Raw genomic sequence first — 15,712 nt, forward strand, 5'->3', positions numbered from 1 at the left:
GTACAAGTCTTACATATTTCTCTGCCACTTCCGACTTCCTCATACAATACCACAACTCCTCTCGAGGCACCCTGTCATATGCTTTCGACTATATTGACTGTGGTTCTTTTCTATGTTTTATCTCATCATTCTATGGTGCATCATGCATTTATTATAACATATCCCCAATTTTCATCACCCCATAACTTGAAAACCATAATGCAGAGGAAATTTGTATCCACACCAGCGACTTTGACATGCGGGATAATCCAGTACAGCAATTTTAATCAAAGTCAGAGATGTAGAAGTTTCATTTTTAAAAATATTTGTGGTGGCCTGTTATAGAACAACCTCACTAAACATAATAGCAGTGGTTAGTCCAACCTTTTTTGTAGGTTTCGAAGGGGCCCCCATAACAGTTCAAACTTTAGGTCCCCCGAAACATAGGATCGCAACTGCTTGAAGATGATGGGCAGGTGGCCTCCCACCCACAATGTACAAGGAACATGGCAAAATACACAATGACATGTAGAAACTAATCAACACTGATAAGATAAACAAATTAACAAAACAGACAAAATATGACATTTGAACCTCAGCTGGGACAGGAACTGTATAAAATAACAACCCAAATATCTAGGAAATAACAACAGAATTAATTTGTTGTATAATGGAAATACCAAAGGTGACAATTATCTGAAAGATTTTCATTGCAGTCTGAAAATAAGCAAAAGTGGAACTGACAAACGGTATTCATAGTTTAGTGTGTTGCTACCTCTGTCCCTGTTGTATCCTCCTAAATTACCTCAAAGTAGCTCTATCAGTGTAGAGTAAACTGTAATCCTGCACTATCCTTGCTATTTGCAGCACAATCAACATCTTCCTGCACTACACAAACAGTTTACAATTGGGCAGGCCATGTCACATGCTCGATCTTTTGCTTGCTTGCAGTTCTCTTTCTAAACCCGTGCTATCTTAAAATCACTTTGGGCAGCTGCACCTTTCTTGTGTAATTAATTTGATTCAGTACAGTTTGATACGTTTGTTTTTTTTTACAATAATCTACTGCTAAAAAAAGTTGGGAGCATGTTACTGTACCCATCATACGACCAACCACCTGGATTGGGACTCGAGTGAGCGGGTGACACCTCAGCACCATGCTGGAACAGTGGCTGTAATGCAAATCCTGCCACCAACCCTCTAATTTCCCCCAGTAAATTGGAGGACCTGCTTGCAGGGCTGGATGCAGATTAACATCATACCCAGGACGATGCAATTACAGGTTAAAGCGCCTTGCAAAAGGGCTAATGGAGTAGAGTCACTTCTGGCTTTTACAGGATTCGAATCGGCAACCTTCTGACTGTCAGCGCAGATCCGCAGCCTTAGTCTAGACTCCGCAATCTACAGATAAAATTATTGAATTTAATCCAGCCTCATACAGATGTATACTTGCATAATTGCTTTCCTCCTCCATTCATTTATACAGAAAAGTGACTTTTTTTGGTACTTTCATGTTTAGCTTTCCTAAAGCAGTAGGAGAAGGTGTGCTGCTGTATGAGATAAGTACGTGCACGCAATACAAAATGTACAAATTGGTGTAATCTTTGACAAGGTAAAACTGAAGTCACACAGAATGCTTCTCAAGTTTAAAACAGGCGAGCCTGCAATCTCACCAATTCTTTTCAATTGAAGATTTTGATTTTTTTTTTTAATTTGTATAAAGCAATCGTGACATCATGGTTACGGAATGTGTTCCCTACAGAGGTGGAGAAACAACGGTTGCCAGTGTCACTGGCACATTAAGAAGAAAAATACACCTTTATAATGCCTCACTGCAACTGACAAGTCATCCGTTTTTGTTTTTTTTTTGTTTTTTTCTTTTTAGTAATTCTGGTATATATTGGTTTGTTGTTTGATAACGTATTTATTTATTAAGCTTCTCATCTATCCATCTAGATAAATAGATAGATAGATAGATATTCACATAATCCAGCAGCAGTATACTGATACAAAAAACAATATTAAATGAAAGAGTAGAGAAAAATAGAAAAAAAAAAGGTAAAAAGATAAAGCCATACACGGAGCTGCTGGAATGGCTGCCACTCGCTGCATCTAACTATATGAACATTCACTGTGTTATTTTATTCCTTTTTAAATAAAAGTGCAATCGATCCCATGTAAAATCGCATGATGGTACACAAAAACACTTTAAAATAAAGAGTAAGCCTAATTCCATATCCAGGAAAATAAATCATATTGCGCGTTGTTTGTTAAACATGAATTAATACAATTATACATTCTGTAGCGATTTCAGGCTTTTATTTATTTTTAATTTTTTTTACAGTAATTACGTTTTGGCCGCTACTGTTGCTACAAATGGGTGAACGTCGTACAACTATTTTGTGTTACCTATTAACACTGATTCTTCAGGTAATCTAAAAATATAAAAATATTATGCAAAGCTGCGTCTCTCTCCCTCTCTCTCTCTATATATATATATACTGTATATATATGTGTGTGTGTGTGTGTGTGTGACAATAATGTTTTTAACGTCATCGTTATGTCATATGATACATTATGAAAATAACTTGGAAATACTGTAGATTGAACTTTTGTAATCGAATTGAGAAAATTGTTATACTGGTGCCAGCTCTAATATATACGTGTTTTTAATGAAATGGTTTACATATTGTTAAAGAATAATCTCCAATTGCTCACTTACATATTCTAATATACAGCAATAATTTAGAACTGAATGGATGATGTAAATTTTTGTGTTAAAATCACTTATTCAAAAAAAAAAAAAAAAAAAGCGACCGGACTGGATGAGTTCCCCGACAAAATCTAAGGCTTTGAAATACAACTCCCAGAATTCTTCGAGGCAGAGGGCCGAGCCGTTCCTCGCGCGCGGCGCCAACGCGGTGCCTGACGGTATATCGGCGGGCCAGGCTGCAGGGAGGACGCCGGAGAAAGCGAGTAGGATTGTAGTAGATTATTATGGCAGCCACAGGAGGAGGGAAAATGAGAAGTAGGCGATATTACATCGCTTCCAAACCTTATGCAAAAAACAAGCAGGTAGGTCTATTAATAAGTGGGATATAGTAAAGTCAGCCGAGGGGGAGACGCGCAGTTTAAGAGTGGCCAGCGCGGCCTAACATCAACCCGCCAAGCTGAGCGATGACTCCTCTGCCTGAGAGACGGCGCGGCCTGTAGGCGCTCAGATGGATTAGTGCTGCACAGTCGCGCGTAGTGTCAGTTCTTAACTAGCGTCGGGCACCCCTTTGTCAGCTTTGCATGTTTTGGATGTATGCGTTGATTGTGTTTTGGAGTCAGTGGGGTTAGCTACGCTGTGCCTGGACCTTCTCCAACTTCCACATGTTTACTACCTGAGCCCAGGCGAACTTTGTCTTGGCTTCCGGGGGAGCTCCCAGTCCTCTAGTGCGGTGTGAATGTAAAGTTGGAGAAGGCAGACTGGGCGTTCGTAGTGTGCCTCGCTGTTACTTGTAATCGGTCCTTTTATTGAAATTATCACATTCTTCAATTTGACGATCAACTAGCGATGCACCTCATGTTTGTAGTGCATGACCGGCCTCGTGTGCGCGGGTGTTGAGCAGCTTCGGAGGGTATTGCGGAAAGCTTTTTCCTAGAGGTCGTATCATCTTCACCTGCAGACCACAGAGTGTTACTGACCGTGCCTTGAATGCATGGTTAACGTTTCAAAAAAACGCGCGTACTCAACCAACACTTGGTATTTAAACGTTGCATATAAGGTAAACTTAAATTGTTGATTGTAGTCGGTCTCTAGTGAAGTTTTTGAAGTCATAATTTGACTTGTTGCAAGTTGTTTTTCTTTAAATGCCCGTAATCGGTCAACATGGTTACTTCTTCGTTTCCGATGTGCTGGGTGTTGAATCTGAAAAATGTGTTGTGTATTAGTCTTGAATGGCACCGTATGTGCGCACCCCTTACAGCTCTCGACACCTATCAGGACTTTAAATCCCGCTGCGTCACAAAGTGTTTATTTTAGTTTTTTGCATGAAACGTTTTTGCAAAAATTGTTTTCTAAACCGGATCAGGCTTTTTAAGATTTCGCTTACCGGACAGATTGATTACTATATTTTCAGTGTTGATTATTTATGACTACGATTCTGAGTCGCTAAGAGTAAAAGTGCGACATAATTGCAAAGACCCAAATTTCCAAGAAATCACAGTTTTTAGTGTCATTTTAAGCGTAAAATTGTACAAACTAACACGTAAAAATGTTTAGTCAGTATTTTATGTATGGATTGAGTACTCATTGATGTAACACTGCAGCACCACAGGGAGCATTCCTGTTTCCTTTTCTCTTAGCTGTGTACACCTCTGACTATGAGTACAACACCGGCTTATGTCACTTACAGAAAGTTTCTGAATTTCTGCACTTACGGGGTGTATTGATTAGTGTATAAAAGTAAGGTGGGGAACTTTGTTTCTTGGTGCAGAAACAATCGTCTGCAACTTAAGCATAAGCAAACCAAGAAACCGGTTTTTGACTTTTACTGCACCAAAAGGCTTCAATGCCTGGTCACTACAGTATTCTGGGAGTGGGTGTGAAGAATGGTGTAGTGCTATATGTACTTGGGGGGGTGGGGGTTCACATCAGTGACAGACTGGACTGGTCTTTTAACACAGAATAACTTTATAAGAAAGGACCAAACAGACCTTTTTTTTCCCCTGAGGATACTGTGTTCCTTTGATGTGGCTAGAGACATTCTTTACATATCCTACAACTCTGTGATGGCAAGTGCAATTTTTCTATGCTGTGATGTGCCTGCAAGGTTACATCAATTCAAGAGAGGTTCACCGAGCCAACTGGCTGATTAAGAAGGCAGACTGTTATGGGATGCACCTTGAACCCACAGGAAAGAATGAAGGCAAAACTGAGTGCCATTATGAACAGTGCTGCACATCCTCTCTCCAACACTAATACTGAGTTCTTTCAGCCTATGAATTATTCAGCACTAGTGTATCAAGAAAGGCTACTGAAGCTAATTTATTCGAAAGGAAATACACTTGTACGATGCCTCACTGTGACTGTATCAGCTAAGTCAGAATTGTTCATTAATTTTTGTTGTTTTTGTGTATATGTGAGAGGGGTGTGTTTGTCATAATATTACTTAAGTTTCTGGAAAAGCCAAATTTTCCCCTAGGAACATATTAAGGTCTAGCTGTAATAGCCAGTAATAGTATTCTTTAATGGCAAAAAAGGACACTTTAAGAAGGTTTCATTTGAGTTTTATAACTTTTGGATTATCCTGAATAGCAGCCTTTTCTTATGCTAAGTGTGTAACATAGGAATATTTTGCTGTTTACAGATGGAAATATGTTTCCATCATTCTATATAAAAGCGGTTGGGATTGTCCTTCCGTCCCGTGAGTGCTACGCAGGCGCGGAGTTTCACACAGGCCCGTCCATTTTGCAATGCACGATGGGTTTTTTTAGTTTCGTTTTTCCAGGTAAAAGATGATTTTCTACTCCAGACTGTGCAATATTTTCTTCTTTCTTACTACATAAAAGCGGTCGGGATTGTCCTTCCGTCCCATGAGTGGGAAGCGTAGCAATATTCCGCTTATCACAGACTTACTGCTTGCAGCTTGCGGTATGAAGCGACATGATGTGAGCAGAGTTCTGGTGCTCCCATCGTTCCCTTGCTTTTGTGCGCAATGCGCTGGAAAAATAGACAAAATTATGTCTCTGGAAATAATTAATGTTGATGGAGTACAAATGCCTCACCGCATAGTAAATATCAGGGGGTTTCAAAAGGGCGACCTCAATATAGAAGAAAAATTTACATTTCATCAGAAAAATAACAAACTACGAGTATCTATACTAATAAAAGGCAAAGCCCTCACTGACTCACTCACTCACTTACTGGCTGACTCACTGACTCATCACTAATTCTCCAACTTCCCGTGTAGGTAGAAGGCTGAAATTTGGCAGGCTCATTCCTTATAGCTTACTTAAAAAAGTTGGGCAGGTTTCATTTTGAAATTCTACGTGTAATGGTCATAACTGGAACCTATTTTTTCGTCCATATACTATAATAGACTTCTGCTCGATGCCTGTGGGAGGCGGAGTTATGCCTCCCACGTAATTTAGTGCCTGGCCATATAAGGCCGTCCGTCAGCGGCAATCCAATAGAAACACTGCCGCTAAATATTCACAGGTGAAGGACTGCGAAACTGCGAGAGAAACATTTAAGGGCCGGGTCTTAGCTAACATTAAATACAGCTGTGGACATCGCACGAGATGGCACCAGCACAGCTGGGAAACTTTGCATGTACACCGAGCAGCTCACGTGAACTGACGCAGTGCACAGACAAAAAGCAACAGTTCCAAAGAGTGCTGAACATAAATTGAATTATACAATTGAGAAGGCAGCAAAAAAATACGAAGCGTGTGATACATACAAGCATATTCATAAGTGCAGCTACTGTGGAAACAAAGCACACGGTGGAAAAAGTCAATGTCCCGCTAAAGGAAGACAGTGTAAAAAAAAAAACCCGTGCATGCAGTGTGTCACGTCTCAGATAAAGAGGAAGACGAGCTGTTTATTGATGCAGTAAGAAACGAATCGATGAATGAAACCTGTTATCTTTACAACGATTAACAAACACGGAATGTAACTTGAACACAACACATCCTACAAATACGAACCTGATTGAAAGAAATAATGATAATCAAATCCTTGATGATAGCAACACTCATAACACAAAACAATTACTGTATATTGACAATCATTTTACGTTATTTTTAAAATGTTCCCTTTTCTTTTTCATAACTTCTTTAACACATTACTTCTCCGCTGCGAAGCGTGGGTGTGTATATATATATACCCCAATCTACATACTCTCAAATAGACAAACCACACGCCGTGGCGCAATGGTAGAGGTGCTTTGCCTCTAGCACCGAGGTTCGATTCCCGAGAGGGGGTGCACTGAGTATGTGCACGCGCTTCCCGATTCATTTTACCCTCGCATCTCCTTGGTGTGAGACGTATGAAAAAATATGCGGTTAACGCAGAAAGACAGATCACCAATTGAAGCTTTATGAATAATGGGTACTTTATTCGCCATCAATGATTGTTTTGGTAAAGCCATACTCCGTGTATTCATTAGATGAAGGGTAAAAAAGTAAGAGCGAAGGGCGGGTAACTTACTGAGGCACACAGGCAAAACCACAATAGCACGTGGGCTCGATGTAGTGTGCGTCAACTCGATCTGAATTGTGCGATCACATTCGAAAAAAATATATCTTTTCAAGTTCTATTTAGTCGACACAAATATCTTTGGTTGGAATGTAAGGCGAATTTACTCTTTGCATTTGTATGGTGAAGAAAAATTTATGCAATGATGCCTACATTTAACTTACATTCCTACCAAAGATATTTCTGTGGACTAAATAAAAATTCCTTCTATTTAAAATTTAAATAGAATTTGAACAGATACGATAGTTCACAATATCCACACAGACTTGCACATAAGAGCGGGAGTCATCCGCTTTAACAAACCGCGTATTGCACTGATACGAAATAGCCTGCCCATTTAATTATTTAGGAATGGATAAATAAATTAAGATTTTGTACAAATAATGCTTTTCATTTTTCTTCCTTGATGGATTCTGGCACCCCCAGCAACAGTTGCTCGCACCCCAAAGAGAGTGTGTGTGTGTGTGTATATATATATATATATATATATATATATATATATATATATATATATATATATATATATGCATGCATGTACGTGTGTATGTGTGTATATATATAAAAAAAATAAGTCGGTCGCCTTAAAAGGCGGGTGAGCCTAGTTAATTGATATATTAGAACTTTTGTTGCTGCACTTGTATAAACTGGAGTAAGCAATATTAAGCGACTAGGAAGCAAAGGCTGCCATACAATGTCCTGGAATGCCTTGAAATGTGGGGATTCCTTGGTTCCTGCTCATTATGTGAAACCCTTGCTTACAAGTGAATGCCACAATCAGGCATTGGTTGGGTGATGGTCAGAAACTTGCTTTAGTTGGTGTAGTTTTGTAGATAAGAGTTTGGTTAAGGTTTAATGGTTAAGGATGGTAGGGGTTTGTTTTTTTTTCCTCTTTGTAATCTTAAGTTAATTACAGTAATGTGTGCTAAAGATGAAATGCTTATGATTATTGAAAATGTTTGTATGAAAGTACCAATAAAATTTGTACAAACAGTCTAGTGCTACAAAGAAAGGTGCTTAGGAAGAAAAAGGGGTAAAAAAAAAAGAAAACCAGGAAGTGGTGGGGATTAACAAATTAGCATGGCTTCCTGAGACCCAGAGTTAGGTTAAAGTAGATTTGGGATTGTAGTGTAATGCCAACTCCTTCCATACTCACTGTGTTCAGAATACAAATTTCTGTCACTATCTGTGTTATTTGACATGTAATTCTTTCTTTCAAATTAATACTTGTGATATAAAACACGCAACTTGCTTTTGATATTTTGGGAAAAGAACCAGGAATGCTTTTTTCTCAAAAGTGGTGGAAAAAAGTATTACCTCAGATTCTGTTCAGTTATAGCTTATTGTTTTTATGCACCTTTTGATGTGCTTGTGTCAGATGTGACCAAATTTAAAAGCGGAGCAATGAGTAAACATTACTTGTTTTTCAATACGTTTGTGTTGGTTTAAAATTTGTCATTTGCTTACCAGCCAATCAAAATGTCTGTCCCATTTAAATTTCTTGGTTTGAAAATCTGGCCCAACTGAATTTGTAATTGAATGGCCCTGCCCTAGAGCCTGTATGTACAACTTTGGTTAATTGTTGGTGGCAGAGGATAAAGTTATGTTCGTATTACATTTTTTATCTTTTCACTCATGTGTAACACATCTGATCTTATTAGAAATATGCCAAAAAAAAAACTTTTCCTAAAGTTTACACTTCTTTTGTAAAGCACTGTTTTGCTTTCAAAACCTTGAGATCAAAGACCCTGTCTTTGCTGGCCGTCCTACAGCAATGATTACTGTGCTAAAACAGCTATACATTTTCATTTTCTGATCAGGTTATATCTCTCTGATGTAAACTTTCATTAATTCATTTTGTGCATGTGAATTCCATTCAGGAAAGATTTGTAGACATTGATCAGATGTAAATCACTTGCAAAATTAGTTTGAACAGTCAAAAACCATTACAAGGAAACAGAGTCACTTTGGCAGCAATGTGAACATAATCTTAAGAGTTGTTTCTTTTGACAATTTATATATTTGTGAAATCCACAAATAGGCTACAGCCGCAACACCACCTGCATTCAGAAAAGCTGATCTTTGAAATCAAGCTGATGTACTGTATATAATAGCAACTGTGGTACAGTGGCCAACATTGCTCTTCACCCCAATATGTATACTTTGTAAAGTCTTAGGTTAACATTAAAAGTATGCTTCTTAAAAGTCTTAAATAAATTAATACATTTCCTTATAAATAAAATCTTACCTGTTAACTGTGCTGTCTGGCTTTGTACTGCTAATAGGCATCAGTGTTCAAATTCCCAGCTGGATCTGTTTGTGGAATTCACACATTTTCATTGTGTCTGAATGGGCTTTGATTGTGTGTTTGCTTAATTTTTAGTGTGGTCAAATGCTATCTGACCACACACTTGAGACACAATCTTCACAGCTTTTGGTGTACAAGGAGAAAAATGTTTTTTGTTTTTTTATTTCTTAATGTAATGAACTGTGGACTTAATTGTACCATAATTATGGTCCAGAGATGTGAAAGAATGTCCTGCTTTTATCATATTCAAAAGTGACGTTTTCTCTTTATCTGCACTGGCACTAGAACCTTTAAAATCCTTCCACATATTGCAGACTTTTAGTTTGCTGTACTAGCGGAAGCAGAGACTTAGAAAGAAGTACATACGTGTGTGTGTTGTGTTTTCCTTAAACCCCAAATCACAAAATCGAATAGTGATCTGTAATTTATTTGACAATCTCATATTTTGAACAGAAACAGTTTGGATCTGATCTTTTGCTGGTAAACTGGTGTGTCACTACTCCATAGGATATGTACCCTTGAAAAATTGCCTTTTAATACTTTTATCACGTACAGATAAAAGTGCTCTGGGTTCAAATCTGGAAAGGGCTGTTTAGCTCTGGGGATGATGCTAAAGGTGACTTTGTTGAAGCCATTGCCTATTTGTTTCTCAAACATCATGAGCAATTAATGGAATTTTGAAATCTAGACAATCAGTGATTTGGGAATCAAACAAGTTGTTTTGGGTGACTGACGATCATCTATTCAAAACTGGTTTGTTTCGCATTTTTATCTCACCTGTGATGTGCTAATTTGAGGAGCACTATGTTGAACCTAAAACATTGCTGCTGCTTGATAATGCTCTAGGCTACCCAGATTATCTAGAGCAGTGTTTTTTAAATTGTGATATTAGTGAGGCACCAACACCAAGGGTTACGTCATTTTTAGGGGAGCTTTGACCTAAAATGTGGGAAACCCTGATCTAGAGACACTTCAGCTTGCATTTCTGCCGAAGTGATTCACATCAGTCTCTATTAAATTGACCAGGATGAGATATTAATACTGAATTTTTGTGTGAGACGGTGAAGGCAAAACTGATAAATTGTTTATGTGAAGTATAGTATTATGAATGCCACAGAGGTTGGGAGCATGTGCTGATAGCGCATTGCCACACCTATCCTATGACAAAACCTCCTGGATTGGGACCCAAGACTATCATAAAATCGTTGAATGAACTTAATCTAGTGTGTGACCAGTCTGGAAGAAAAAAAGTTATGAAATTTGCTAGTAAAGCATGGTTAGAGGTATTAATGAGGATGATGTAGAGGTATTGTTTCACACTCATGGGGAGATGCTTAGCAATTATATACTTTGAGAATTAACAAAAAAACACATCCAAAATAAATCTATAGCCTCCGATGCACCAGTGAGCAATCGCACTGCAGAATTCCTCCACAGCAGCATAACCCTGATCACTCAACTCGTGGACCAGTTAACTGTCCTGACTTTGAGAGGGTCTCAAAGGTAAAACATTGTGTTAAATAATATCCTGCTGTTAGGTGTTTTGTGAGAGAAAACACAAGAGAAATCAAACAACTCATCATTTGCATCATCAACATGCTGAGATTCCAGGAAAACCAAAAATCCTTTCCCATCACGTAAAATGATGACAGATTCTGACTTAAAAATTTCGTTGTTCTACTGTATTTTATTTTCACCTTTCTAATGAAATGTACTGGCTTATGATAACATAGTTCAGTGTTTTAATGGATTCTGAGCACTAACCTGAATATTACTGCATTAATAGCTACATAACGAATCTTAATACCAAGTATGTGCAGTAAGCAGGTGGCATCAACCAGATAAGAGTACCAATGAGCAATATTAGTGCATCCTTAGTATTTACTAGTACATGAGGCATTGATAAAATATCTGCGTTTTGATTTTGTAAAACTGATGTTACATGGCCTCTATTTGAAGGGAATGTCAAATTTGTTGCTAATCTCCTTGCTTGAGTGTAACAGATTATGCAGATAGAAATCATTGGTTATGTCAAATTAGATGATTTTCTAGCATTGTTTCACATTTCTAAAGTATTGTGTGCTCATCCCCTTTTTCTTACTGCCAATAATGTGCTCTCTGACTTTTTGAGGCCTTTACAGGTAAAGAGAGTTCAGCCGCAAGTACAGGAACCCCTTCTTTGTTGTGGTACCTAAAACGAGTTGTCGTTCTGTTAGATTCAAAACACCCGTGTTCCTTATTTATCATAGCTGTATTATGTTTTGTATTTCCGGGTAATTAATTTTTGCTGGGCCAAATTGCAGATGGATTTGACTGGATCAGTGAATGTGTCAGGCTACATAACTGAAAGTCATGGGGAGCACACTATGAGTGCCTAAAAATCACTAAAATTATTTTGAATGAAGTTTTCAGTGAAAGAGTGTAATATTGAAGGCCATGTCACATATGGAAATTGTTGTGTACTCGTGATTTTTTTTTTTATTATTATATAAAACCCATTGAGAACTGACCACCCTCTGTCAAAATAAATTTCAGGCTTTGTAATATGATCTTTTGTTTTATTAACCTTTAAGTTTTTTTGATTGCCTTATGAATTTGAATATTTAAGCCCTTCATTTCCTTTTAGAATGTGCTTTTTCACAGCTCTGAATTATTCATCTTGCTGTTAAGTTTTTTTTGTACTTTGTATGTTGTATGTGTATTGCAAGAACTGATACTTGGGTACCAAATTGATAACCAAAATTTCAAAATCATAATCATATTAGCTTTTTTTTAGTGCACATAGACTAATTACTTTGGAAGGTACCATAATAATTGAGGTAAATATGAGCATAAACTACTTAAAATATTTCTCACAGTGGTGGTTATATAGTACTTCATCAGCTCATGTTTAAAAGACAAATTAGCAGATGTCATGTCTGGAAATGCTTTGTTCTGGAGGCAGGAGAATTTCATTGCCTGATTATGTGAATTATGCTTATTAAAAAACAAACGGTTTCATTACTGCCAATTTTATCTCATTATGGAGAACTTAGAAATAGATTTGTTTGTGCTTTAAGAGCATAGTTACAATCAATTAGGTGTGAGTTGTGCAACAGCACAAGTTATCCTATTACATTTATAACAGGATGAAATGATGGATAGATTAAGTGCATTTTAATATAGTGTCCTAGACCAGGGGACCTCAATCACGGTCCTGGAGAGCCGCAGTGGCTGCAGGTTTTTGCTCCAACCCAGTTGCTTAATAAAAAGCACTTATTGCTAAAGTAACACTTCTGCTTCACTTTAGTGATTTTGAGCCCTTATTGCTTAATTTTGCCTTAAACAGCTATTTTAATTGCTCCTTATTATCAATAACATGCAAATGACGAGAGAGCAGCATTTCTCTATTTAGCTTATTTACATTTACACCTGTGTGTATTTATCTGCACTATTGGGTTTAATTAAATACTTGGAAGAAAAATGAAGAGAAAAAAGTGAAGGACTGAGAATTACTCGTGCATTTTAGCCTTCAAATCATTTGCATGATAGAAAGGGAAAGAAAATCTAGGATATGAGAATGACCTGACATAGCAGAGTTAATTTAATTTCATAGCTTGTTAGTGCTTTATTGGCAAGAATTGCTTTCTAATTAAGCAACCAGGTCAGAACAAAAACCTGCAGCCACTGCAGCTCTCCAGGACTGGGATTGAGGACCCCTGTCCTAGACTGTCCCAATAAAGGAATCTTTTCATATAGTGTCTGATAGCAGTGAGCTTGTTTACAGATGTCTATCAAAGTAAATATTCATTCTTTTTCCAAATGATTTGTATAGTTCAGGTGTCGTGGGGGAAGCCTCATACATCTGTAGGGATATGAGATAAAAGTTCATACTTACAGTGCTTACGGTAATTGTAGAAAGTAAAAACTGAGGTGGCTATTTAAATTGTCTATCCTGCCAATGAAATGAGGTGTTCCATTTGTTAATATCAAAATAAAGTTAATGTAGTGCTTTGAAACACAAAGTTCATTTCCCTATTAATACGACATGTACTTGTGACAATCCGGGTTGCTTAAAACTTCATGGTGCTTCTGGGGTACACTTGAACCTGGAACAAGGGATGCTTCAATCGATCGGCCACCTATCTAAATCGAACAGTTTTTCTCTACTAAAGTCTCGATTTTTAAATTGACTGGTCACTAAAACTGGTCTTTTCATCCCCTGCCTTTCTAAACATTATGGTAATTTAGTTGTAGTGCTCCTTTATGCAGGGTAATATGAAAATGGAGGCAGCGCATGTCTTTTTTTTTGCACTTAACTCTCTGTAGTATAAATGGAACCCCAAGTCGAGACTTGGTTTAACAAAGAACAAAAGACCATTGGAATATTGGCTATTACATTAATGAAAGTGGAATAATATACTGAGAGGAATCTTGAGAATTCATCATGTGCAATTAGACAAACAGCAAGGAAAGCTTATTTAATGAATTTGGGTGTTTGTATTTTATCCTTTATTTAAAATGGGCACTATTTGAGTTTGGACATCGAGCCTGTATTAAGTACAGTGGCTTACATTTTTAATTGGAAAAAGAAAAGGTGATAAATCAGTAATTGCTGATTAGTAAACAATATGCTTGTTAGCTTAACAGCAAAATGTGTCTTGGTTATAAACTTAAGTGGACAAACGTACTTGGGCATGGAGCAAATTACTAGTGTGAGTACACCCTAAATCCCACAAACTCTAGGCCTTAACCTTTGTGCCTCCAGTACTGTAAAGTTGGTACAGAAAACCTTTGACTAAGACTCCTCAATTTATGCTACCACCGAGTCTGGCTCAGTTTAGTCTAATTACAAATAGAGGAGTCTATTTACTATGTTGATTGAAAGCACCCAAGATACAAGGCACTTCATCACTGTCATTGTAAATCGCCAGGCTACTTTTTAGCTGTCTAACCAGTTAAAGTTTGGGTTAAAAGGCTGTGGCGATGCCTGTGTGTGTGTTTTTAATATTATTCGTTAAATATTCCTTCCAAGAGTGTGTCCCATTTTTCTGTTGTTTATGATGTCAAATACCTCAAGCAAAGGTCAAGCCATAAATGTCATCCTCTCTCCCGCAAAACATCTGTCCCCTCTTTAGGGTGATTATAGGATGTCCAACATCAATCCATTATTTAAGATCTGCTGTAACAGCAGTCTTTATAGTGATATATCTCACAATTAATGAGGTTTGTTGTTTAAGCTTATGGACTCTGAGAATTATTCCTTTAAGTTGACTGGCCTTAACTGCAGTACTTGTATTATGTATGTTGTTATAATTGGATGCTGCATCCCAGGTGCTCACATATTGTCCACATACATGCTTTGTCTGTCCCATTTTTGTTCTGCTGATAGATGATGCATTGGTTTCAAAGACCCAACAAGTGGCAATACTTTAAACCTTTTTTTACAAATTGGTCTTCATAATATAAATTATTGGTGAAGGTATTTATTTTACTAGCATAGCTATTATATTAGCCGGTATTCCTATGTTGTAACGGTTTCTGTTGCTCTTATAAATTGTGTGCTTCAACTGTGAACTATGTGTGAGCTGTTAATGTTGTATCATGTACTTGCTGTAGTTTGACTTCTTCAATGTCTAGTGTTGATACTGGCTATTGAATATGGTGTGTGTATATTTGTCTTTGTTTTGCTGATGGAAACTAGTTATTTATCTTATATATTATTAATTATATGTTTAATGGAATCTCCTATTAGTTTTTGCCATTATTTTAAATAAAACTTATAGAAGAGTGCATTTCTCAGACTGTTAAATTATGCAACAGATTTTTTTTAATGTTTGATGTCAAGTAATATTTTAAGATATTAGTTCACTGCAAGAAGGATCTTGGTTGCTTTTTTCTTATATACTTGCCGAAGCCCGGCGTAGCATACGGCGGTGTAAGAATAGGAACGGAAAACGGTGAGAAAGGAATTCAGTATAACAAAGGCTTAGGAAACCACCGTCGCAGTATAACGAAAATAGCAAGGAGCGAAACCAATGCCAATGGTCGAGAGAGTACCTTCCTGTAGCAGGCTACGGAAAACATAGACATATATAGATAGACGCTGCATTCACTGTGTTGTCCATTCGACACGATAAGTCAGCGCGTCCGCCCTATTGCGAGTGCTAAAAGTGCCATTTAAACTGATACAGGTAGGTGTG

General features: G+C 37.5%; 1 protein-coding gene across 2 annotated transcripts in view; it reads left to right on the plus strand.

The window, feature by feature from the left end:
• The first annotated feature begins 2,903 nt into the window (after positions 1–2,903).
• The window catches only part of nup153 (nucleoporin 153), a 61,821-nt gene continuing 49,012 nt past the window's right edge, over positions 2,904–15,712 (plus strand). For both annotated transcript variants that reach the window (XM_039737527.1, XM_039737528.1), the window contains exon 1: positions 2,904–3,054. In XM_039737527.1, coding sequence (XP_039593461.1) covers positions 2,977–3,054 — 78 coding nt within the window. In that variant the 5' untranslated portion in view covers positions 2,904–2,976. The remainder of the gene's footprint in view (positions 3,055–15,712) is intronic.

Source organism: Polypterus senegalus, chromosome 15, assembly GCF_016835505.1.
Source record: "Polypterus senegalus isolate Bchr_013 chromosome 15, ASM1683550v1, whole genome shotgun sequence".
Classification (NCBI taxonomy): Eukaryota; Metazoa; Chordata; class Cladistia; order Polypteriformes; family Polypteridae; genus Polypterus; species Polypterus senegalus.